We start from the raw sequence: 25,645 nt of genomic DNA, 5'->3' as shown, positions 1-25,645 counted from the left end.
TTATTATAAGATATGCCATGCAAATGCTCACCCTTATACTGAAACATAGCTAATCTATATAGCTTTAACATAAAAGGCATATTCTTGTAATGTATTTAAAATTTGCTTAAGATATTAAATGTGTAGAGCTAAAACTCATATCCAACTAGAACTTCCTAATAGGAGCAATAATAAAACATATTATTTAATAATAAGTAATTCTATAGCTCTATAGCCTGTCTGTTAAGAATCTTAGACTTATAAACTAACACATTCTTACCTGATCTTCTGTGAGAACAATTAAGCGGGCCACTATAATATTCACAACGTTTCCTAGGCTGGAATCACGGTAAAGTTTGGCAACCTGACCTCCAGAAAATAAGAAAAGACACAAAGTCAGACAAAAATCATAGGGTGATAGTTTGATTTGATTTTTTTAAGTGCTAAAACAAGTTTTTATAAATTTAACCACTGTATACATTACTCTGTATCACTTAGAACTCTACCCTCAAGGTGCCTTGGTAAAAGGTTTTTATACCAGTCTACCTCAATAAATATTTTCTCCTAGACACGAACTACAGCATGGAAATTAGAGGGTGAGCTGATGTTTCAAGTTAAAAAAGAAAAACAAAACCCTCAAACAAGATTTAACGATCCACTAAAACTGTCGTATTATCTAAAAATGAATGATAAGGTCATCTTTAAATGTATTTCTATGGAACTGAAACAATACTAGACCAATCTTTTACCATTTTAGACAGGTAAATTCTTATCATTATTAACTTCACGGCAAAAATTTGTGACCTTAGTCAAAAACACAACAAATATGAAATAAAATATTATATAGAGGGATCAAACTTACAATATTCATCACACTCAAAATGTAATGTTCAATGTCTTTGCGGCCATGGTAGCCCACCATCATTTTATCTGCCACTACCAATGTTTCCACAAACCGTTCAATGCTCACTGATCTCTTCTGTCTGTGGTGGTTATGTGTGTTGTTAATTGGTAGTGGATAAGAAAAAGTGGATGTATCATTCAGCCACCAAGGTTTGCCACTTCTTGTGAAATCTACAATAAAAGCAACCAATTCAGGTAAGTTCACTAATTAAACATATTTATTTATAAATCTTTCATGTAGACATGCTTCTCATAAATTATCTAATATATTAAGATTTTTCAAAGGGAAGAGAATGAGAAAATGCAGTAGTGAGAAATAAGTCTGTAAATTTTTGAAAATAATGTTATCTGAAAAAAAACATTCAACTGCTCATGAAAACAAAAAAAAACTAATAAATGAATTAATAAAAATAATTTTCAAATAATCATTTCATATTATTCCAGTAATTATATCTTGATACATTTAAATTTAGGATATATACTTTAAAGAATCATTTAAAGTTATTTAAAAAGCATCTAGAGTACGAACTTTTGAATCAGTCTAAGACAGCTCTGATAGAGAACCCTGATTTTGCAAAAATCTATTTCAAAGATACTTTGAGCATTCATTTTAAAACGAGATGCTTCCATTAAGCTATTTTAATTAGAATCAATTCTACTGCTCTAGAAATCTCAATTCTAAAAGGCAATGAATTACTTTTTTCACTTAGGTCGGCAGTCTACAACTATTTATTCTGACAGAGTACTCAAAATACTTCTTTTCCAAAGCCTAGAAGTAAGAGACATTCAATTAGAGTTGAAAGATCACGATTCCAGCATAATTTGCTTTGAACCACATTTAGCACGGATTGCAATGTATCCTTTGTTTTCTACACATTTGGTTCTTCAGTATAGAAGCAGCCTTTTAGTGCTACGGCATTTGTAAACACCTGCCTCACTGATTATCATCTTCATTAAATAAACTTGAGCATGTAGAGGGCCTCTGTATATCTTCCACATCCTTATATTGAATAGGAAATCTTTCTCATCCCCACTATTGAAAAATTTAGTGAGGAATAATTAGATTAATATATATGATACACTTGACAGAAAGTGTAACTATTCTCATTTCTCCAACTTCTTTAGCCTTTCTCTTTAAAAAATTGCACTGGTAGGTGCTATGGTTTGAATATCTCCTCCAAAACTCATGTTGAAACTTAATTGCCATTGAAACAGTATTAACAGCTGGGGCCTCTAAGAGATGATTAGAACTTGAGGGCTCCACCCTCATGAAGGAATTAAAAGCGTTATTGTAGGAGTGGGTTGGTTATTGTGGGAGTGGGTTCCTGATAAAAAATAATGAGTTCAGCCCAATTTCCTCTCTCTGTTGTGTGCACTCACTTCCTCCTCTTGCCTTCCTCCATTAGATGACCCTCACCAGATGCTGGAGCCATGCTCTTGGACTTCCCAGCATCCAGAACCATATGCTTAGTAAACTTTTACTGTTCTTAAATTATCCAGTCTCAGGTATTCTGTTACAGCAGCAGGAAACGTGCTAAGACAGTAGGATGAATAAATTTTAGGAAATAAGGCGGAAATGATCATAAGACCCATCAGTTAAATACTCCTGAAACTCCTAAAGTCAAGAGAAGCAAAGACATAAAACACCACTTCTTATTTCAATAGTATATCCTCCAGATAGTAAGTGTTTCTCTATATCCATTTGTGGCAGACAGACTCTCCAGATGGCCTCCATGACCTCTGTCTCCTGATGTTCACATCCTTTTGTGATTTCCTCCTTTTGAATATGGGTAGGACCTGTGACTTGCTTCTAACTAACAGAATACAGCAAAGATGATGAGATGCATGTGATTTTGAGTATATTAGTACATGATTATGTTACATAATATTGTAGCATTTACCTAGAGTCTCTCCCTTGCTGACTTAGAGAAAGCAAGCAATCACATTGGTGAACTGACGCTGGCATCTGAAGACAATCATCCAAAAACTAAAGCTATCTGTAACCACAAAGAACTGAATGCTGCCAACAACTATGGGGATAGAGAAGTGGATTCTTCCCCAGTCAAGATTCCAGATGAGAATTCAGCCCTAGCTGAGGCTAAGCAGATGACCCATCCATGCACAGACTCCTGACCAACAGAAACTGTGAAATACTAAAAGTATACTGAGTAAGCCACTAGGTTTTATTGGCTAATATTATTACAAAACAGCTGAAAGCTTTTCCACATCAATATAACTCCAATTTCTCCTGCTCAGTCCTCTGTGATCATAAAACCACTCATGTATTCAAGTCATGCCTAGTCTCTTACTCTGGCTAAACAGCTTAAATGTCCAAATATAGGATTTTATTTTCATTCTTTTGATCATTTCCCCTTCTCTGACCCATTCAATTTCTCCTTATTTTTATTTAAAATATTGTGAAAACAATTAGACATTATTGTGCAATAAACACAAAGCAATGGTAGTTCTCACTTAAAATGTATTCAGGTCGGGTGTGATGGCTCACGCCTATAATCCCAACACTTTGGGAGGCTGAGGTGGGTGGATCACCTGAGGTCAGACCTTGAGGCCAGCCTGGCCAACATGGTGAAACCCCATCTGTACTAAAAATACAGATATTAGCCAGATGTGGGGAGGGCGCCTGTAATCCCAGCTACTCGGAAGGCTGAGGCAGGACAATTGCTTGAACCTGGGAGGCGGAGGTTGCAGTGAGCTGAGATGGCACCTCTGCACTCCAGTCTGGGCAACAAGAGCAAAACTCCATCTCAAAAATAATGATAATAAAACTAAAAATGTATTCAGTGTAAGGTAATTGGTGTTATCATCATCTTTGTTATTGTCCTAATTTTCAACATTTTAGTTTTTAAAATTTTTAGTTGGCTTGGCTATCACTCTAACAAACTACAAATTATTTGAACATTAAAACTATATATTTTTATTTATGAATATCCATCAAAGGTATTTTATATATAGCATATATAATTATATATTCAATATTTTATACATATACACATATACTGAATGAATAAAATCAAGAGAGAACATCTTCAGTTTCACTTTAAAAATTAAATTAATCCAGCATAATTAGCTCATTATAAAACTATGCATTCTATAATTGCCAATTGACTTCTTAATGTTAAGCTTAGTGATCTGTAAGTACTATCTTTCTTAGTCTAAAATAGAAAACGAGATTAACTTGCTTTGTTTCAAAATAAAGATAGTAGTTCTTCAAATGATACCTGTTACAGATGCTTTGCTTAATTTAATTTTGATTAGATTATAGCATGTTAGGAAAATATTGCTCATAAACACATACAACACAGCAACTTTTTCCCAAAATCAATATATGGATTTCATTGCCATTTGAAATAAGATTTTAACTTTTTGATCAATATCAAAGTGTTTGAATATATACAGCCATTCACTATTATTTCATTAACCTGCTTTATTTTAGTATTTACATAGTACTTGCTACTTCTGGACAGTTGGCCATATATTTGTTTGTTTGTTTGTTTGCTTATTTAGTTAACTGTCTTTCCTCACTAGAATATAAACTCCATGAGAGCAGGGACTTTTTCTGCTTTATTTATCGCTGCATCCCCAGCACCTAGAATAGCCTTGCATACAGGAACTAAATGAATATTTACTTAATGAATATATAAGTAGATAATGAAGATATAGAGACGTAATAACATCTATTTCAACGGACTAGAAGAATACTTAGTTATCTCTGGGTGTTGGAATAAGTAATTTTCAGTTTCTTTTTTTCCTTTTTGTCCTGTATTTTCTAAAAAGAACATTTATTACTTCTATAAAATTTTTAAAAATTCAGAGTTTGAATCTAATTAGAATGGAAAAAATTAGTATCTGAATGTAAGATAAATATATCCAGTGTCAAGGGGGTTTTCATATCTTATATTTTGACATGAACTTGAATTCCAGGTAATAGGCTAACTGGCAGTGTATGCCTATAAATTCACATCTCTCACTTGACCTATGCTGTTGAAACAGTATTACAATTAAGATGTTAGCCAGACATTTCCCAAATTTACTACTAAACACAAAACATTTTTTTTTCCAATTAAGTCTAGTAACACTTGCCCAGAACATAGGGAAATACTATTTTATATTCCCAGTAATAGGAAGCCAGTGAAGTTTTTCAAGGTGTGTGATACAGCCAGATTTAGGGGACAGATTTTACTGAAAACAAGAACACAAACCTGGAGGCAGAAAGCATAATTAGAAAGTCAGTATAGTGGTCTCGTCAAGAGATAATGAGGGTCTAAAACAAACAGACTAGAGTTCGGGGTAGTAGAAATGGCAAATGAATTGAAAACATTGAAATGGGACACTGTTTAGGAAATTCTCACAGTAATCCAAATGAGAGATGGTAGAAGAATCTTTCCCCAAAAGGACAGAATTTTATGACAGCCATAAGAATGGATTTGGAGAAGTGTTTCACTAATGCGTAAACCATTAAAAAATAAGGATCTGCCTTTCTTAAAATAATGTGATACGTACTTCAAAAAAGGATAATTTAAATATGAAAGGATTAAGAGATAGGCTTTTCAGAATATGATAAAATCTTTAAAGATTTTTACAAAAGGCGATCTTCTTTACCATCATACAGTGAAGGTTGGCATATTATGGAAAAATGATAGAATAATTACATTATAATAAACAACTGAATATTTAAATCCTAGTTTTTTTTCTTTCTTTTTTTTTGAGAAGGAGTTTCGCACTCAGAGTGATCTTGGCTCACTGCAACCGCTGCCTCCAAGGTTCAAGCAATTCTCCTGCCTCAGCCTGAGTAGCTGGGACTACAGGAGCGTGCCACAATGCCCGGCTCATTTTTATATCTTTAGTAGAGACAGGGTTTCACCATGTTGGCCAGGATGGTCTCGATCTCCTGACCTCGTGATCCGCCTGCCTTGGCTTCCCAAAGTGCTGGGATTATAGGCGTGAGCCACTGTGCCCAGACTGAATTCCAGTTTTTAAAGAATTTACATATAGTTATACTTACAGTCTAAATGTTGTTAAATATAAGATAAACTTATTTCCATAATGTTTCATTTCATTACTCAATACAAAGACCCAACAAATCTTCTGTTTTCATTATTAACTATGGAATTTTATTTCAAGTTTTAAGTAGATTCACTGTAAGTTGTCTTTTTCTGGTACCAACAAGGACCTAATTAACAGCCTCAGAGATTACTCAAGAAGAAAGTGTGCAGAATGAGAACAGTAGGTTAAGAAAAGAAGACTTAATACTTAAGAAGAAAACAAGCCCATGAAGAATATGGAGAAGAAACAAAAGGATGATGCATATCATACACTAACTCACAAGGCAATCCTTTCTTTCTTTTTTTTTTTTTTTTTTGAGATGGAGTCTCGCTCTGTTACCCTGGCTGGAGTGCAGTGGCATGATCTGGGCTCACTGCAACCTCCGCCTCCCGGGTTTAAGCGATTCTTCTGCCTCAGCCTCCCAAGTGGCTGGGACTACAGGCAAGCGCCACCACGCCTGGCTTATTTAATAGAGACGGGGTTTCACCATATTGGCCAGGCTAGTCTCAAAATCCTGACCTTATGATCTGCCTGCCTCGGCCTCCCAAAGTGCTGGGATTACAGGCATGAGCCACCACGTCTGGCTAACCCTTTCTATTTTTTACTAAATGTATTCGTTGGTGACTTTACCTTTGCATTAAGCTGAAATCTCTCTCTGAAACATTCTGCCCCTGGTTCTAGCTACTGGAACTATATAGAACAAATCTTTAAAAAAAAATTTAATATAATAACACTTTAGTGTACTAGAAACAGTCATTTTAATGATAGCTACAGTTTGATTGGGTAACTAGTATGTGCTGAGATGAGCACTCAGAGAGGTTGGGTAATTAATTGGTCCTATGCTATACCAAAGCGCATGTTCTTTTTGCTATGCTATGTTATATCCACTGTTTCTCTACATTTTCTCACCTTTAGACTAACATCCTCCTAACTCCTTAGCTCTAGTCTTGCTCTTCTCTAATTCCATCTCCATATTGCTGCCAGAGTAGTCTTTGTAAAACACAAATCTGATTATGTTATTCTTCCTGTTTAAATCCTGTCCGTGGGTTTCTAGTGTACTTAGGATAAACAAACCCCTTAACATGGTTTATAAGCTCTTCATGATGTGGCCTCTGCTAATCTTTCCAGTTTCATCTCTCACAGCCACTTCCCCCAACCACTATGAACCTCACCTTTATCCCTCCAGCCCACATTCTAATATCCAGTTACATGAACTGTCTGTCAATTTATATAACATGACATTCTCCCTTTTGGTTTACAAGCTTCATAAACGCTGTTTTCTCTATGTGAAACACTATAGCCACTACTTTCTCCACTTCTACACAGCTACTTTTACTTTTCCCCCAGGCCTCAGCTTAGAAGTCACTTCTTCCATGAAGCTCTCCTTGACCACTGAAGTCTAGGTTTGTTGTCTGTACTACATATTTTTATAGTATCCTCACTCAGTGCTAACACTACTTTTGAATACTACCTTAAGATTCTTCAAGTCTTAAAGTGTCTAGATTCCTGCCACTAGCATAAAAATATCAGGCTAAACAAATACTCTATTTGCACAAATAGAGTACTACAGTACCTGTGCAAAAAAGCTATAGCTATTACCTAAAATAAGATGGTTATTTTTTTCCCTTCAACCAAAAAAAGAAAATGAATTTTATACAAATTTAAAGACTTCTCAAAGAGCTCCCAGATGGATTTAATACTACTGGTAGGTGGCATTGGGAATTACAACTGATGTAAATGACAAGTTGATGGGTGCTTACTAGTTGATGGGTGCAGCACACCAACATGGCACATGTATACGTATGTAACAAACCTTCACGTTGTGCACATGTACCCTAGAACTTAAAGTATAATAAAAAAAAAAAAAAATTAAAAAAAAAAAAAAAGAAACCCAACCTAAGAAGCAGAGAGAAAAAATGTTTAAAAAAAAAAAAAAACTACTGGTAGGTGACATCCATTAAAAGGGCTCTGGACATTATAATCCTAGTCAAATTCCTACTTACTTTTATTGCTAACCTTACTACACTTACCATAAGAAAGAAAAAGCAGCAATCCAATACAATATGCTTTCTAAAAGCTGCACACTCACTCACCCGAAACCCCACAATGAGAGTGATCATACAGATGTCGTTGTTGAAGGGCAGACTTTTTGTAAATAACATGAGGGTGGCCATTTTCATAACTAAAATGCTTGGAATCCTCTGTGGTATTCTTTAAAGGTTCAATAAAATATTCTTCATCTTCTGTAGCAATAACACCATGCTAAAAGAAAAATAAACAAAGAACTTACCAAGGAGAATAATTTTAAATATTAGTTATCATTATTAACAAGAGCTAAAAATAAATAGACACTTCTCTAAAGACAGGGTTAAAACACGTTAATAAAAAAAAAATTAGCGAATTATCTGTACTCAGTAAAACATTATATAAATGTTCCTATTCTTTAAAAAGAATATTTAAATACCTCCATATGCTATGCACTGTACTCAGCATGTCACATACATGATTTCCTCCAATTTCACAATGACTCTGTGAGGTAACAGAGGTTTTATGTGAACACTAAAACTTATTTCAGTTCCACATTATGCATGTAACTATATCCTCTGTGTTTAGATATAGCTTTGTGATTGAGTTTTGGACAATAAAAATATGGGCAGAGGGTTATATAACACTTTCAGCCCGACCTCTGAATACCTCTGCAGTGGAATCTTCTACTCTCTTTCCTCACTGAATGAAGACAACTCCAAATACCTAGGGTAGGTAGAAACCAAAAAAGAAGGAACCTGGGTCCCTGCGTGACCTCTTAGAAAGCTGTCTGATGTAGACACAGACACACACAAGAAATAAACTTCTACTGTGATAAATCACTGACATTTTGAGGTTTATGTTGCATCAATTAATAAGTTGTTAATTAACACACATCCCATACATCCCCATTCTGCAGATGAAGTAACAGGCTCAGAAGACTTGCCCAATATTATACAGAGGTAAGTGAAGGTACTGGAATTCAAAGTTCTGCTCTTACTTACAGTATTTTATCACCTTATCCCTATCTACTTAGCCAAGTGCTACTCAGTTTAGTTATCTCTCCTCTTTAAAAACCTTCTCGGCCGGGCGCCGTGGCTCAAGCCTGTAATCCCAGCACTTTGGGAGGCCAAGACGGGCGGATCACGAGGTCAGGAGATCGAGACCATCCTGGCTAACACGGTGAAACCCCATCTCTACTAAAAAATACAAAAAACTAGCCGGGCGAGGTGGCGGGCGCCTGTAGTCCCAGCTACTCGGGAGGCTGAGGCAGGAGAATGGTCTAAACCCGGGAGGCGGAGCTTGCAGTGAGCTGAGATCCGGCCACTGCACCCCACCCTGGGCGACAGAGCAAGACTCTGTCTCAAAAAAAAAAAAAAAAACTAGGCGGGCGAGGTGGTGGGCGCCTGTCGTCCCAGCTACTCGGGAGACTGAGGCAGGAGAATGGCGTGAACCCGGGAGGCGGAGCTTGCAGTGAGCTGAGATCCGGCCACAGCACTCCAGCCTGGGCGACAGAGCAAGACTCCGTCTCAAAAAAACAAACAAACAAACAAAAAAAAAAACAAAAAAAAAAACTTTCTCTAGTCCCTAGTCCAAATGGAGTAGCTTCACCCTCCACTGAGCTTCAATAGAGCTAATTCTCAGTATCACTTATTTTCAATTAATTCCACACTGCTTTGTTACATCTCAAGTCTTGAAGTCTTATTTAGAGTTGGTATAAGTTTTCAACTTCATATTTTAGCTTCCCAATTAGATTATTTGCTTTTTAAGGCAAAGGGTTATGTCTCATATTTCTTTGTATCAGTTACAACCATAGAAAGTGTCCCACATGTAATAGGTATAAATAAAACTTTGTTGATGAAAAAGAATGAGATGGTAAAAGTTATCTGAAATAAGAATTTCCACCCTTGTCTAATAATGTTTTCCTAAGTATGGCACATGTGAGGACTGCTCTTAATCCAACTAATTTACCCTGTAACACCAGATAAAATAAAAACTCTCTGGGTGTATTTCCTCAGCTGGAAAAATGAAAGAGTTGGTCTAAATTAGTGGTTTTAAAACAGCACTCTGGGGAGCCCTAAGGGTTCCATGGAAGTGCCCTCAGGGGATTGCCCCAGACAACAAAGGGAGACCTACATGGCTTGGATTCCTCGGTTTAGGAATCAGTTGTGCTTTTATTAATCTATATATTAAGTTTCCACATAACATTTCATTTGAAAAAGGAGTTTTGCTGCTTTAAAAAGAAAGTTGAAAACCTCTAGTCCAGATAATCTCTAAGGTCCCTTTGAATTCTAAACCTCTATGATTCTGTTTAGGGAAATTCATGTTAAGTACCTCATGCTTGGAAGGAATGATAAGACATAATCAGAGTTGCTCTAATTTATAGATTAAGTTGGCAGTCACCTACATGAAATGAGCTGAGAAATGCAAACAAAAAAAGCAGCCCTGAGTCACTTCATATAATTTTCACCATTGTTTGCTTTAATTTAAGGAAAATAGTCCCTATATTAAATGCAAATACTAGCAAAAATAACATAATATGCCATTAACATATTCTAATACCTCAGTATGAAGTACTTTACCAGGTAGATCAACAATGTGCTAAAAAATGAACACAGTTCCTGCAGAATAGCAGGCAAGTATAAGTTTTGATAAGAGGGATATGTAGGAAGCAGGGTCTAGGCTACAGTCCAGAAAGGCTAGAGACTAAAATCACGCTGGTCTGTGGGCACAAGAAAATTGAAAGTTACCAGACAAGAAATTTGATTTGCTGGGGAAAAATGAAGTCAGAAGCCTGGTAAGTAAACATAATCTCTAATTTCAAGAATGAAAAGACTCTGGAAGGACAATCCAGAGATTTTATATGTTAGGTACTTTGTAAAATGTTTATAACATTATCTCTTCTTAATAACTCTTTGACGTACCACTATCTGTTCCACTTTGTAGATGAGAAACTGAGATGCAGCAAAGTTAAACAATGAACTCCTGTGACTGACTTTGGAGCCAGAACTCTTAACCACTATACTATAATTCTCTTATCCTCTAAGGGCTGTTTCTGTATTTATTTATTTTTTCACAAAATATGCTTTCACAAGTGCCTATCACAAGGCAGATACTATGCTACGTGGTGGGGATACAACAGTGAACCAAAGTTCCAGCTCTATCATGGTACTTACATTTTGGTGGGAGGAGCTAGAAAAAGCTAATTATGCTGGTGCGGTGGCTCATACCTGTAATCCCAGCACTTTGGGAGGCTGAGGCAGGTCAATCACGAGGTCAGGAGTTTGAGACTAGCCTGACCAACGTGGTGAAACCCTGCCTCTACTAAAAATACAAAAATTAGCCGGGCGTGGTGGCGCATGCCTGTAATCCCAGCTACTCGGGAGGCTGAGGAAGGAGAATCGCTTGAACCCAGGAGGCAGAGGTTGCAGTAAGCTGAGATCACGCCACTGCACTCCAGAGCCTGGGCAACAGAGCAAGACTCTGTCTAAAAAAAATAAAATAAAATAAAAATTTTTTAAAAAGCTAATTGATTAAACAAATAAATGATGAAGCAGGTAGTGATAAACATTAAGAGGAGAGATAAAAGCAATCAAAAAGGACAGAGAATAATTAGAGGTGAGAGAATTATAGAAACTATATTGGATAGTTGCAACCATCCTCCCTAATAAGGTGGTATTTAAGCAGAAACCTGAATAAAATGAGGGAGCAAGCTAAACATTTATCTTGGGAAAGGGCAGACCAGATACTGGCAACAGCAAATGCAAAGGCAATGAGGTAGGAGCATGCTTACAGTATTTCAGAAACAATCAGGAGCTACAGTGACTGAAGGGAGGGAAGGGAACAGTGATTATGAGATTAAAAAGGGTCTGAAAACCAGATGATGGAGGGCCTGAGGTTAGTGGGAGTACCAGAAATCTATGCATGCCTGGCAAGAGCCCTGCTCTCAATTACCTCAGTATCCCCATTCACCTTTACACTATCTGCCTCAGGACCATCAGGGTTAATCTCACCATGCGTCCTCTTTCCTGGCAGTATAAATTCCTATGAGAAGCCCAAACCTCACCCCCTGGATTCTAATTCTCATATGATTACGTACATCATGTTTTCTGATCCCATCTCCTACCCCTCCCTATTATTTGAAACACTTCCACTGTGTTCTCGCAAACTCAAGGTCAATCATCAAAAAAATCTCCTCTATCCCCAGCTTCATCTGTGAATATTCACTTCATCTTGCTCTAACAAAAACCTGAAGCTCCCTAAATGATACTCTTTTCCTGTAGTCCTCTGGAACAGTGGCTGCTTTCTCTTCTACATGCCTCCTATTGGACCTGAAGGTAGCGTCAGATGTTCTTGCAACTCACTGCCATTTCCAAACAATTCTTTCTCCCTCCTCAACAAACACCAGCATTGAACCTCGTGCCACGATCTTCTCTCTCCTTTCCCAGTTGCATTTATCTATTGATCCCAAGTCAGTCCCCTCATTCCTTAAAAATAACAGATTCTGGATTACTGTCATTCTCTGCAACATCATTCCTGAAATAGTTGATTTCAATATCTTCTTATATCACAGATTCTTAAAAAACATGTATGTGCATATGCATATACTCTGAATCCCTTTGGAAGTCTAAGGGTGAAACCTAAGGACTCCTCCTCAGAATATTTTAAATGCAGAAAAAATATGTAGGAAATATATATATTTACTAAATAAAACCAATTTAGTAAAATACAGTTATCAAAATATTTTTTAAAAAGAATACATATAACTTGCATAACACTTTAAATAAGATCTTCGGTGGCTCAAATAACTTCCACAATTTCACAACAGTGATGAATAAAAATATTTTGAAAAGAATGCAAAAACTGTAACGATATGAAAATATCTGTGGTTTCTATTGGAGGCAAAGTCACATGTACTGCTATCATCCCATATGGTTACCATATAATCCCATCCATGGACCTAGTTTAAAAACTAATGACATAGATGGTCTCTTCATTCCCTGTCCTCTCAATTTCTTGACCTCCTCTCCCTCAAATATCTTGTCCCTCACCTTACCTTTTACACTATGCCCATGGTCAAACCCTAGACTTTGAGCATTATCAATATTTGGAGCCTTCTATAATCTTGATTTCAAGTATCCCATTCTTCTATCTTTCTAAAACTGTCCCTCTAATATACCAACTCCAAGGGATAGTCCTTTTATCCCCATGAGGTCCCATAATCCATTGATCCTACCACATTTTCACTGTCCTTTACCCACCTCATGTCCTCACTTCCCTCATAACCCAGCTTCAATTCCACCTTCAATTCCCTCACCTCTTTCTCACTTCATGGAATCCAGCTGGCTAAACCACAACCTTGATAAGATTCAACTTTGCTGAGCTTGCACCTTTGCAGCTGCATTTGGCCAGAGGAAAATATACCAGAATGCTGACTGGTCTCACTTTAAATTCATTAATAATTTTAACTGTAACTGTAATGCTTCACAGAAATTGTATATTTATCAAGTTCATTCAGTAATCCATTCTCCTGGATAACTCTTTCATGTTTTCTCATCTCTACTTAATCCTCTAAAACCTTCATATTCCCCTCCAATAGACATCGCAAAACCTCCTACAAATTCCTACAATCACAAATACTCACCTACCTGCATCTTATGTCCATAAAATCTATTTTTCCCTATTATAATGGATGAACTATCTATTCCCCTAGCTAAAGATAATTATTCTATTTGTGTGGAAAATTCTATCATTTCTCACCTATCAAGAACTTCATTCCAGCACCTCTCACTCTACCTAATCATTTCCATCTTCAAACAAAACAAAACCTCCTGTGACCATACTTCTGTCTGCTACTAAAAATTTTTTTTGCTTTTCCAGAAGTCCTGAAATAACAGTCTATATACTCTTTTTCTCTCCTCCCACTCCATTTTAAACCTACTCTAATCATGTCATTGCCTCTTCTCCAAACTCTTCTTCATTGAAACTGCTTTTGTCAAGGTCACCAATAACTTCCTCAATGATAAATTCAATGCAATTTGCAGTGCTACTCTTATTTGGACTCATCAGCAGCATTTTCCTCTTGAAATATTCCTTCTGGCTGCCAGAACATTTTCCTGATATTCCTTCAACTTTATTACTCTGTTCTCTGTTGTTTCTTCTATGTCTCTCTGACCTCCCTGACCTCTCGGAATGCCCAAGGGCTCAGTCCTTAGACCTCTTCTCTATTCAACCTATGCTCCCTTCAAAGCAATTTCATATAATCTCTTGGCTTTAAATGGCATCTATACATTGATGACTCCCAAATTTATAACTTTCTAATTCATATCTCTCCTCTGAACTCCAGACTGACATATCCAATATCCTATACAACATCTCACGTTTAATACCTCCAACTGAATTCATGATATACATCCCCCTACCTACTCTTCAAACAGCTTTTTCATCTCAGTTGATTCCTGAGTCTTTCTCACCTTAATTGATGGCTGTTAGATTATGTTACTTGCTCAGGCCTCGAACTTGTAGTTATCATTGATTTTATTCTGCATCCCCTAAAGTCTTTACGTCTGGCTCCCAGTTTCCTTTCTGACCTCAACTTCCATTACTCTCCCTCACTTTCTCTTGGCTACAGCCATGTGGCCTCCATGCTGTTCCTCAAACACTCTCAGATCATATCTTTGTACTTGAAAATTTCTACCTGAAAATCTTATCCCTCAGATGCCAGCACTTCCTTCCTCCTTTCCCTTAGGGTCTCTGCTCAATACTTTTTCCTCCTGAGCATTTATCACTACCCAACATATTACAGTTTTTATTTATTTATCTTATTGTGTGTATGCCCTACTAGAATGCAAGCTATATGATAATAGAGATTTTTATTTTTGACTATTGTAATCCCAGCACCTAGAACAGTGCTCATTATATGGAAGGTACTTATAAGTATTAGTGAAATGAATGAATAATGAAAAGGGGAGAATGACAACTGTGGACATGACTAAATGAACAGAAAGTCTAATGGGGTCATTGAGCTTTTCTAACTAGCTATATAGTCTTTATAATCTTCAGAGGGACTGAAGATAATCAGTTTTCATGAAATAACAGAATGTAAGAAAATCCAAGAAAAAAGAGAAAGAACTTTTGAAAATTAGAAATATGACTGCTATAATTTTTTAATCAACCGAAGGAAAAGAAGATGAAATCAGGGAAATCTCATAGAACTTAGAACAAAAAGAAAACAATGGAAAAAGAGAAAACGATAAGAGAAGCAGAGAACCAATTCCAGAAAGAGAGAACATGGAGGAAGAAAAAAATAAGAAGATAAAATTATTAAGAAAATAATTGTTTTAATTTCTCTAAGCTGAAGGAGGGTTTTTATTAAAAGCACCCATCAAATACTAAGCAGAAATTAGGAAAGAAAACCCATAGTTAGATGTGTTATAAATTCCTGAAACAGGAAGGATAAAAGGAACATGCTTTCACTGAGGGAAATTTTTTTTTAACTAAAAAAATTTTTTAAAGAAAAAAGGACAAGAATCTGACTAGCAGCAGACATCTACCTGTGAATCAATGCTAACTCTTAAGACCTTTAAGTATTTTTCCTTTTTTAAAGCTATAAAACCATATAAATAAATTTTATGCCCTATATATTCCCTTTCCCAGTACTACCATCCATCATCATTAAGGAAGATGATTATTTGAACCCAGAATTTCACATTCAGCTAAATTATCAATCAAACATGAGGGCTGCACAAGGTCCCTTTCAAACAGACACAGACTCAGAAACTTTACTTCCCAGTTGCCTGTTCTGAGGTAATTATTTGAAGATATTCTCCAACAAAACCAGGATGTAAACTCAGAAAGAGAAAGATGTGGAACTAATTTAGGAAAGAAGAAGCCCCAAAATGAGAGATGTTACAGAAACTAACATCAAGAAATTAGCCCAAGAAATTAATTAAATGGCTCCATGAAAAATGCCTCCAAAGAAGAATGGAATGTATTTCAAGCAATAGATACAAGGACTAAGGAACTGGAAAATATTATATCACTTGATAAAGAAACTATGCTTTTTTCTCAATAAGAAAAAGTAAAAGTAAATAGAAACTCCAGAAAAAAATAAAACCTGAGTAAGAAACCGTGGTCCAAATACAAAGCAAATTAAAATATGACATGATATGAAACTGACAGACTATAATGTTAGGAATTTTGTCCTTTGAATGGTGCAAGAGTCCCAGCACTAAAACTATGGGTGAGGAGATAGGAGTAGAAAACACTAATGATCTCTACATTAACAACTATTTTATATAGAATGATTAAAAACACAGAATTTATTAAAAGTGGTGGCCTTTGAAAAGTAGAATTAAAAAAAAAAACACTTGTTTACATATTCCATTTGATTAAAAATGTAACATCCATAGGAGGTGGAGGTTGCAGCGAGCCAAGATCACGCTACTGCACTCCAGCCTGGGCAAGAGTTAGTAAGACCCTGTCTCAAAAAAAAAAAAAAAAAAAAAAAGTAACATTATACAGAATAAGAATGAAGGTAAAGTTTACTAAAACTGGTGTGTAAAAGTGTGAAATATCTGCTCACAAATTCCTTAGGAACTATCAAGAGAAAAAATAGTAACTTCAGAGGACAAACCTGGCAGATCACCCCTTAATCAAATAAGCAAACTTAGTTAACATGGACCATACAGTGTCAATAAGGGATGAAGTAAAATAGAAAGGTGTTAACAGAGGGAAAGAACAAGAGACAAAGTTTCAATAAGGATGAATAGGTGACATTTTGTCATCTCCTTCATTGTAGAAAAGGTTCCGTTTTCAACTTTATTCTCACTTTTGAGTCATCAAAGAGCATGTTTCACAATTTCATAAAGTCACCTATATGAAGTTACTTGCTCTGAAGTTACTTGTTTCCAGAATTGAATTCTTTTCTAAACTTCAGAGCTATATTTCTCAAATACCATTAGACATCTTTAACCTTTATTTATTCAGATTCCTCATATTTGCTATACAAAGGCATTCTCTTCAAATTACTCTCCAATCCAGCTCTCCTCTGACATTCGTTCTCAACTCATAACATTCATATATACTTTCATCCAAAAGAGATATTTCAGCCATCTTCAATTGCTTTCTCTCCTGTTTCTCACAACAAGTTCAATTCTATTTCAATTTTAAAAATATTATTAACTACCTACTATTCTCTGTCTTATTATATGTCAGGAAAGAAAAAATAGGATGCAAATATTTTAAATTTTGTCCTAAAATGTGGTTCAAATTCATTCTATCTTCTTTATTCTCAATGCCATAGTCTTTGAATAGGCCCTTATTGTCTCCTACATGTTCTAAATTATCTTCATATCTACAATCACTCTTCTCTCAAATCCCACAATGGAATTAGTTTTGTTTTGCTTTTTTCTAAATCTTGAATTTGCTCATTTCATCACCCTGTTAAAACTAGCAATGGCATAATTAATGTTAATGCCAAATGTAAATAACTTAGTCAATGACTAGAAATAGCATTTTTCTATGATAATTAATAGTGTGTCATTTTAACATATGAGAAGTTTTAGAATACATTTTGGATAATCTTATTCAAAAAGATAAGTCTGTTTTATAGATAAGGTCCTAACACTGCTTATAGAGAAACTAGTAATGAGTGTACTCAATTTGTCTATAGAAATTAAACCTAAATCTTATAAGCTAAGTAAACATTTTGGCTCATTTTTACTTAACAGTGATAGAAAGCAGACAATTGGAGCACATTCCTATATACATCTACAGTGAAATGTTTTCTCCATTATGTAGTTCTTGATAGTTCTTTCAAATTTAAAACTTATTTAAACCCAACTCGAATTATAGTTATTTTATATTGAAACAGAGAATATGGGTATGTTACAATAAAAAAGAAAAACAGTTTCTGAAAATATTCCTTGAGCATCAAAATGTTTGTACCCTTTTCACAGACACAGCTTTAATGGAACATCTACATTAGCCTGAACAGGGTAAACACAGAAGAGAAAGTATGGAAATTTGCTTTGTTTTGCAATTATTACTATGTGCAACTTTGAACTGTGTATTTACCATTAGACTAGAATGGATTCAAATGCCCAGGATAAACTCTGTAGTCTTGAACCCATTTTCTTTTCTTTTTTCTATTCTTTCTTTAAAATATATTTTTAGAAATGGGGGTCTCGCCATGTTGCCCAGGCTGGTCTTGATCTCCCAGCCTCAAGTAATCCGTCCATCACGGCCTCCTATAACACTGGGATTACAGACATGAGCCACCTCACGCAGCCTAGAACCCAGTTTCTAAGTAAAGTAAGATTTACATCAATCTTCATATAAATACATAAAAAATTATCTCACAGACACTGGTATAAAAGATTCTACTTCGAGAACTCGTAACTATAAGTAGGTCATAAGTAATTTTAAGATATGTTACCTACCAAAGAAAAAGATTATAAAAAGAATGTCAGCGTCATGGCTTCCTGCCATAATACACACATACATACAAACATACCCTAAAATTCTTCAAAAATGATTGAGTTTTGTTTATGCATAAAAGATATCTTATCTGAACAGAAAAACTTAAGTCAAAGGGAAACTTGAAGTTTTGTTCATTCCTCTTCTAATAATAGAGTTTTAAAAGCTGCCATTTGAAAAGTCAATACATTATTAAAAAGAAAATCAAAATCAAAGGCAGCAGAAATAGCAAAAAAAAATGTAAACTATTACCTTCCTACTTAAACTACACATATATAAAATATATATATTTTTAATCTGAGGAAAGACATTTATATTGCGAACTTATTTTCCCATCAGAAGTTTAAAATTATAGCATCTACTTACCAACCCAACACAGTTGCTTAAAGCCACTTTAGTTGTACTACGTTGATCTTGCAAATATCCTGTGTAATGACAGTTGTCTAAAAAATCATGTTTCCACTGGGGTCCATCTTTCCCCCAATATTCTACTGTAAAATGTTTGGACACAAAATCTGTATTGAGAGTCAAGTTTAGATGAAAGTGCTTGCCATAGGCTGAAAGTTTAAAAAATAACTTAGATACTGCCTGCTGTGGATCAATAGGGTCCATACTCCGTCTTCTCCTTGAGTGTTTATCATTTTTCACAGTAAAGCTGAGAAATGCTCCATTTTGATCAACCCTTATTGGAATAGTTAGCTGGTAGTGTTCAAGGTAAGTCAGGAATTCCTCTTTGTAATCACAAGGCAGAGAATCCAGAAAAAAAACACATGGAAGAAAAGAAAATTTAACAGAACAAAGAAGCAGCAATATAAACAACAACCATGTCAGTTAAAACTATGAATTGTTATATGTGAGGTATGTACAAAAAAAGTTATATTAAACAAAAATGAAAGAAAAATTTAAAATCTGAAGGTTAAGTTGCAATTATTTTAATATTACTTGTGAAAGACTATTTTACTTTTTTAATTTTTAAAACATGGATCCTAAGAGCTAAATTCTGTAAGAAATATGAAAATTTTACATTGAAATAAAAAATAATGAAAAGCACACATATGTAAAAGAAAAGAGTTTAGCTCAGATAGAATCTGTTTTTGAAAGTTATCCAAAAAAGAATCTCTATAGCCTTGTAGAAATTATTATTTTTTAAGAAATCATCACACGGTGAAACCCCGTCTCTACTAAAAATACAAAAAATTATCTGGGCGTTGTGGCACACGCCTGTAGTCCCAGCTACTCTGGAGGCTGAGGCAGGAGAATCGCCTGAACCTGAGAGGCAGAGGTTGCAGTGAGCCGAGATTGCGCCACTGCACTCCAGCCTGGACGACAGAGCGAGACTCCGTCTCAAAAAAAAAAAAAAAAAATCGTCAATAGGAATGTAAAATGCTGTAGCCACTTTGAAAAACAGCCTGACAATTCCTCAAAATTTTAAACATGGAGGTAATCATATGATCCAGCAATTCTCCTATCAGGTATGTACACAATAGAAATGAAAATGCATATTCATATAAAAATTTAGATGTGAATGCTCTTACCAGCATTATTCATCATACTCAAAAAGGGGAATTAAACCAAATTTCCACCAACTGATGAATAAACAAAATGTAGTATATACACACAATGGAATATTATTTTACAATAAAAAGGAATGCAGTACTGGTACATGCTATGACATGAATGAACCTTCATAACAACTGTCTTCATAATCAAACATTTTATGTCTTCATTATCTAACATTTAAAACATTATGCTAAGTAAAACAGCAAGTCACAAAATGCCACATATCATTACATTTATATGAAATATCCAGAATAGGAAAATCTCTACAGACAGAAGGCTTAGAGGTTGCCTACAGCTGGGGGTGAAAGCTGGTTTGGAGAGAATTTGGGAGTGACCACTAAGAAGTATAGGCTTCTTTTTGGAGTGATGAAAATGTTCTAAAATTGATTATGTTGGCGATGACACTAGTGCTAAAAAATAAAATAAGATAAAATAAAATAAAATAGGTTATTGTGATGGCTGTACAATGCTGAAAATACTAAAAACCACTGAATTTATATACCTTAAATGGGTGAATTACATGGTACGTGTAGTAATATCTCAATAAAGCTATTTTGAAAACAGCTTGACTAAAATTTCAGATAACTTTTAGACATATTTTCCTCATTTAGATGTACTAAATATTATCCACCTACCTTCTTAGCCATACCTTCTTTCAGCTAGATTTACCACTAAGGGAAACCAAATGTCTGCTTATTTGCCTCAGTATCTACACATGGAGTTTACCCACTAATATAAACTCCCATAAAACCATAACCAAATGGTAAATAAATTAAAAGACAGTGTTTATTTCACTTCTTATAAATAGAGTTCATACTAAATGTCACGGCTTCATTGATTTACTCTGAAAGCCACACTTTTTAACACGGACTTCTAGACACATACATCAATCTGTAATAGTCTTGAAAATCTGGCTCATCGGCACCAAAAAATTATCTGTTACTATGTATTCATGGGAGGGAAATCCAAAAGGTATGCCTTTCAATAATTCTATACAGACTGGACTGGTCCATGGAAAGCAAAATGACATTTACTCCTGGGCCTGCTTTATTAAGATCATTTCTATGATATAAGGCTCAATTCTATAGATTAAAATTATAAAGATTAGAACATGAAGAGCTGCACTTCTTACAGTTCTCACTCTTATACTCAGATTCTAGTCTTTAGATCAGAATTCTTAGGTTTGGAAAAGTATTTTTTCACAAAGGGTCCATATTAAAAGGGTCCTGTATCATAATTTATCTGGTTTCTTCTTCCACAGTATAAATGTTTGGATTTTTTTGAACATGTCCTTGCCCAAAAACTCTAGTCATGAACAAGCTTATTAAAGTTTAAGTCTCAGAAGAACAAGGCCTGGGGTCTATCATTTTCCAAGAAAGACCAGTCAACTCTAAAATCTACTGGATGTTAAATACTAGTAGGACAAGTTAAACGACGCATAGCCCTTAACATTTATGAAACGAGCACCGAATTGACACAGTGGGACTCTATTCCTATCACTACATATCCCAAAAAAAACTATCCACCCAAACTAAATATGCAGAATCTTTTCTTCTCCAATTAATAGCAATATTTTGTGTCAGTTTCAAAAGCAAGAATCCTACCTTGAGAACTGTATGAAAGCCTGTGGTCACTATGAAATTCCGATGAAGCCATGATGAGGCTCAAAATCCAGGTCAACGTCTTCCACAAAATTTCCATAATTTAGAAAACTGGATGATTTTTTTGAGGGCTACCTATGTGCTAAAGAGTCAATACCATACCAAAATCGAAGCATAACAATTTTATTTCTTTAAAACTTCTTGTAAATTAGTTATTGGATGTTCCACTGTTTAAGAGGCACTTTTATCCAACATCCTGCACTTTCTTCTATATCTGGATTCATTTTCTCAATCCAAAATGAAAAAATAATGATGGTAAAAGTTTTCATAAGCAAAGCATTAGGCTGATTAGTTACTAAAGTATGGCCATTTTTTAACCTAGAAAAAAAAAAATTTAAGTTAACTGAAAAATATCCAGAATGGAAAAATCCAAGTCCTATATAGTACTGAATCCTTGCCAAAAGACGTAACTACAAAATAATATAGTTAAATTAGACCATTGTTACTCTTTGTAGTCTAAATAAACATTCACAAGATTAGACACAGAATTAGAGACCTCAATGGTTATCAGCATAATGCCAGAGCTACTTAATAATCAAATAAGGAATCTAAAGAGAAATCATAATTCTTTTTTAAAAACTTTAAAGATAACAATGATGGGCAGTGAGTTAACTTCCTTTTGATAAAATAAAGTCAGCTGACTTCACTACCTCAGTTCATTATATGTAAGTGACAAACAATATGTGATCCCATTCCATAACATGCCTTTTAAACACACTCATATCCAGATATTGTGTTGCTTTATAAGGCACCTATCATTTTTTTTCTGACAAAGTAGATCTACAAATACAGTGACATTTAGCAGCCATCTGTGAACACTAAGACAGTATCAGAAACTAAACTTCTAAAAAGTTGAACTATATGTACCATAACCCTTGACTTTACTTGGAAGTCTTATGTGACTTACAAGGCAACTCATGAGTCAATTTCAACTCTCTGGAATGTAACGTAATAGAAATTTTAAAAACTTCATTTCAAGTATTACAACAGATTTCAAGTCCTATCTCATGTACTTTACTTTCAACTAACAACCTCACTCAGAGTCTTCATTCACACTTGATACAGAATAGCATATTTGGCTGCCTGATTTCCCAAGATACAGCAGATCAGAAGAAGAAAATAACTAAGAGACTAAAAACTAGCCATAAACAGCAAAACTGTGACCCAAAAAAAGGATAAAAAACTAAAATGTAGTTTAAGAACCCCAAAGTAATATAGTTTGGGGTAGAGGCAAATGGGTCTTATATAGTTTAACAGTTCCTATTGTATGTATAACTGTGTTATATAGTTCAATATCTGACATTCATAATACTATGCCTGAGTCCAAAATAAGAAGATAAATGCTTTTAATAAGATACGTTACTGTTAATAAGTTAGGAAAGTACACAAAAGATATTAGAAAGATTTTCATTCCAAATCCCTAATATATAAAATTTTCACATACTAAATACTTTATATATATTTGTTGGTTGAAAAAAATGGATGAGTAAAAGAATGAATAAATGAATAGTGGTTAAAATAAAATCACTTTAGGCATATAAAAAGTATTTGTAGTTACCTGTAAAATTAACTTATGTGAAACACTTCATTCCCTGCAGTGCTAGAAATATTGGTACATACAACATATAAAACAACAACAGCCATTTAAAATTCCTTACATCTGTCTCTACAAGTTATTAAACTGCTAAGCCTTGGAAAAGCTAATTCATTAATCAATAAATATTGTCCTACTATGTTAAAAAGATGATGTTATAACAACATCAGAATACAGAAAAGGATTAAGGGAAACAGAAAAGATTAAGATTCAATCCTTGCCCTTGGGGAGCCCATAATCTAAACAACAAGGAAAAGTGTAAGGCAGACTGACAAATGCCATGACAAGGTTGTGCAAAGTTGTTGTGGGAGATCAGATGAGGGAGATGACTTCTGGGTCAGAGAAGAATTGATCAAGGAATGTTTATGGAAAAAGCAGCATTTCAGACAGATCCTGGAAGACGAATATAATTTTACAAATCAAATTGCTGAAGGTAATCATTACAAATAGAAGAAATGCATTCCACAAAGTCTAGATAACCAGAAAAAAAAAATGGGAAATAGTAAACAATATTAGTAATAATAGCAATAGCAAATTTTGTTCCTGTGGAAAAAAAAAATAACAGGTAATAACCAGAAAGGTAGTTTAAGATCAGACCAAAAATAAAAAACTTTAAATATATATTGCTTCTTTTAATCTCCAAAACAATCTTGTGAAGTAAATATACTCTGCCCCTGTGGTAGAGTAGACTCTAATGAGCCCATAATAATAATCTGGCTTCCTCATATCCATTCCCTTGTTCCCCTCCTCTTAATTTGATTCTAACCAATAGAATATCTCAACTTTGAGGGGATATCACTTCATTATTACATACAAAAGATTCTGACTTCCATCCTGCCAGCCACATCTTTCCCTAATTGGTTTAGATGAAGCAAGCTGTCATTTGGTGAGGCCTACATTGAAGAAACTGAGAGCAGCCTCTGATATCACTAACAAGGAACTAAGGCCCTCAGTCCAACAGTATGCAAGAAACTAAATCCTATTCAGTAATAAGTGAGCTTAGAAACAGGTTCTTCCCCAGTCAAGCCTTCTGTAAAGACCCTAGTCCTTGGCAACACTTTGTAGCCTCGTGAGATACACTAAAGCTGAGGACACAACCCCTAGATTCCTGACCCAGAGAAACTGTGTGATAATAAATGTGTATTGTTTTAACTCACTAAGTTTGTGGTAATTTGTTACACAGCAATTGATTACTAATACAGCCACCAATTCACAAATAAACTGAAGCTCACTGGTCAGATAGGTATAAAACAGTAGAGCCCAGATTCACACAAGGCTGTCTGATTCTAAAGTCTAAATTATTTGTATTACATCACACTTTCAGTTTAAGGCACTCAAATTTAAACAGTCAATAGCAGTTAATAACAACCAATGTCAAATAAGATTTTTTTTTATTATTCGAGATGGAGTCTCACTCTTGTTGCCCAGGCTAGAGTGCAGTGGCACGATCTTGGCTCACTGCAACCTCCGCCTCCCAGGTTCAAGTGATTCTCCTGCCTCAGCCTCCTGAGTAGCTGGGATTATAGGTGCGTGCCACCATGCCCAGCTGATTTTTTGTATTTTTTTTTTTTTTAGTAGAGGTGGGGATTCACCGTGTTAGCCAGGATGGTCTTGATCTCCTGACCTCCTGATCCGCCCGCCTTGGCCTCCCAAAGTGCTGGGATTACAGGCATGAGCCATTGCGCCCGGCCAAGATATTTATAAATGGTATTATTTAGTTCATGTGAATAGTTTTTAACAACTTCACATACAGTCATTGTTTCTTCTCGAAATCACTTCTACACTAATTTAGGCAAGATACCAGGTACTATATATCCTTTCTCAGGTAAAAATTTTTAGAGAGATTAAGTTATACCATTATTCAATAACAGCAATAAAAAGAATTCCATTATCTTGGTTTCCAACCTACTTAAATACAGTTTCCATACTCTAAACCTTCCCATGTAATTTTAAAATTATAATTGTTGCCTCATGAACAACATTCATTCTCATTGTTTTAATTTTTTTAAATCACTGGAGTGTTCTGAGTAATAAAATCTGACATTAAATGAGTCCCTCATATAGTTTAGGTTATAATCTTCCTTTAAAGAACATATACTTAACACATTTGAGTTAATTTTCTAGCAATGGATACAGATTTGATTGAATCATTCATCCCTATTTTTCTGGGTTTTGAAACTACTGAGAAACTTACAATACAGTTGACTGGATTTAGGGAGTAACTATTTTTCCCTCTTGAGAAATGTCCTGCTCTTTTTGTAAATTGTTACAGTTTCATAACCTTCACTCTTACTTATTCTCCTGTAAATGCCCAAGTTAACTAAGCCAGTAGCATTGAGAAAAAAAAGTAATACCTATTTGGCCAGAAGTAGACTACCGT

General features: G+C 35.0%; 2 protein-coding genes across 3 annotated transcripts in view; both read right to left on the bottom strand.

Annotated features, from left to right (window-relative positions):
* LOC105499481 (ADAM metallopeptidase with thrombospondin type 1 motif 6) overlaps positions 1-25,645 on the bottom strand; it is a 329,327-nt gene that overhangs the window by 299,269 nt on the left and 4,413 nt on the right. Inside the window, exons 1-5 of one of the 2 annotated variants that reach the window (XM_071098858.1) lie at positions 21,615-21,751; positions 18,817-19,181; positions 8,040-8,208; positions 842-1,053; positions 260-343 (exon numbers count right to left, since the gene is read on the bottom strand). In XM_071098858.1, coding sequence (XP_070954959.1) covers positions 260-343; positions 842-1,053; positions 8,040-8,208; positions 18,817-19,181; positions 21,615-21,711 — 927 coding nt within the window. In that variant the 5' untranslated portion in view covers positions 21,712-21,751. Of the gene's footprint in view, positions 1-259; positions 344-841; positions 1,054-8,039; positions 8,209-18,816; positions 19,182-21,614; positions 21,752-25,645 lie in introns of those variants that run through there. The other variant, XM_011772051.3, reaches the window with a different exon arrangement.
* Positions 21,779-25,645, bottom strand: part of LOC105499484 (centromere protein K) — a 99,730-nt gene continuing 95,863 nt past the window's right edge. Inside the window, exon 12 of the transcript XR_011624956.1 lies at positions 21,779-21,989. The gene's annotated coding sequence lies outside the window, so the exon portion shown is untranslated. The remainder of the gene's footprint in view (positions 21,990-25,645) is intronic.

The sequence above is a fragment of the Macaca nemestrina genome, chromosome 6 (assembly GCF_043159975.1).
Source record: "Macaca nemestrina isolate mMacNem1 chromosome 6, mMacNem.hap1, whole genome shotgun sequence".
NCBI lineage: Eukaryota > Metazoa > Chordata > Mammalia > Primates > Cercopithecidae > Macaca > Macaca nemestrina.
This window is presented reverse-complemented; position numbering and strand designations above follow the sequence as displayed.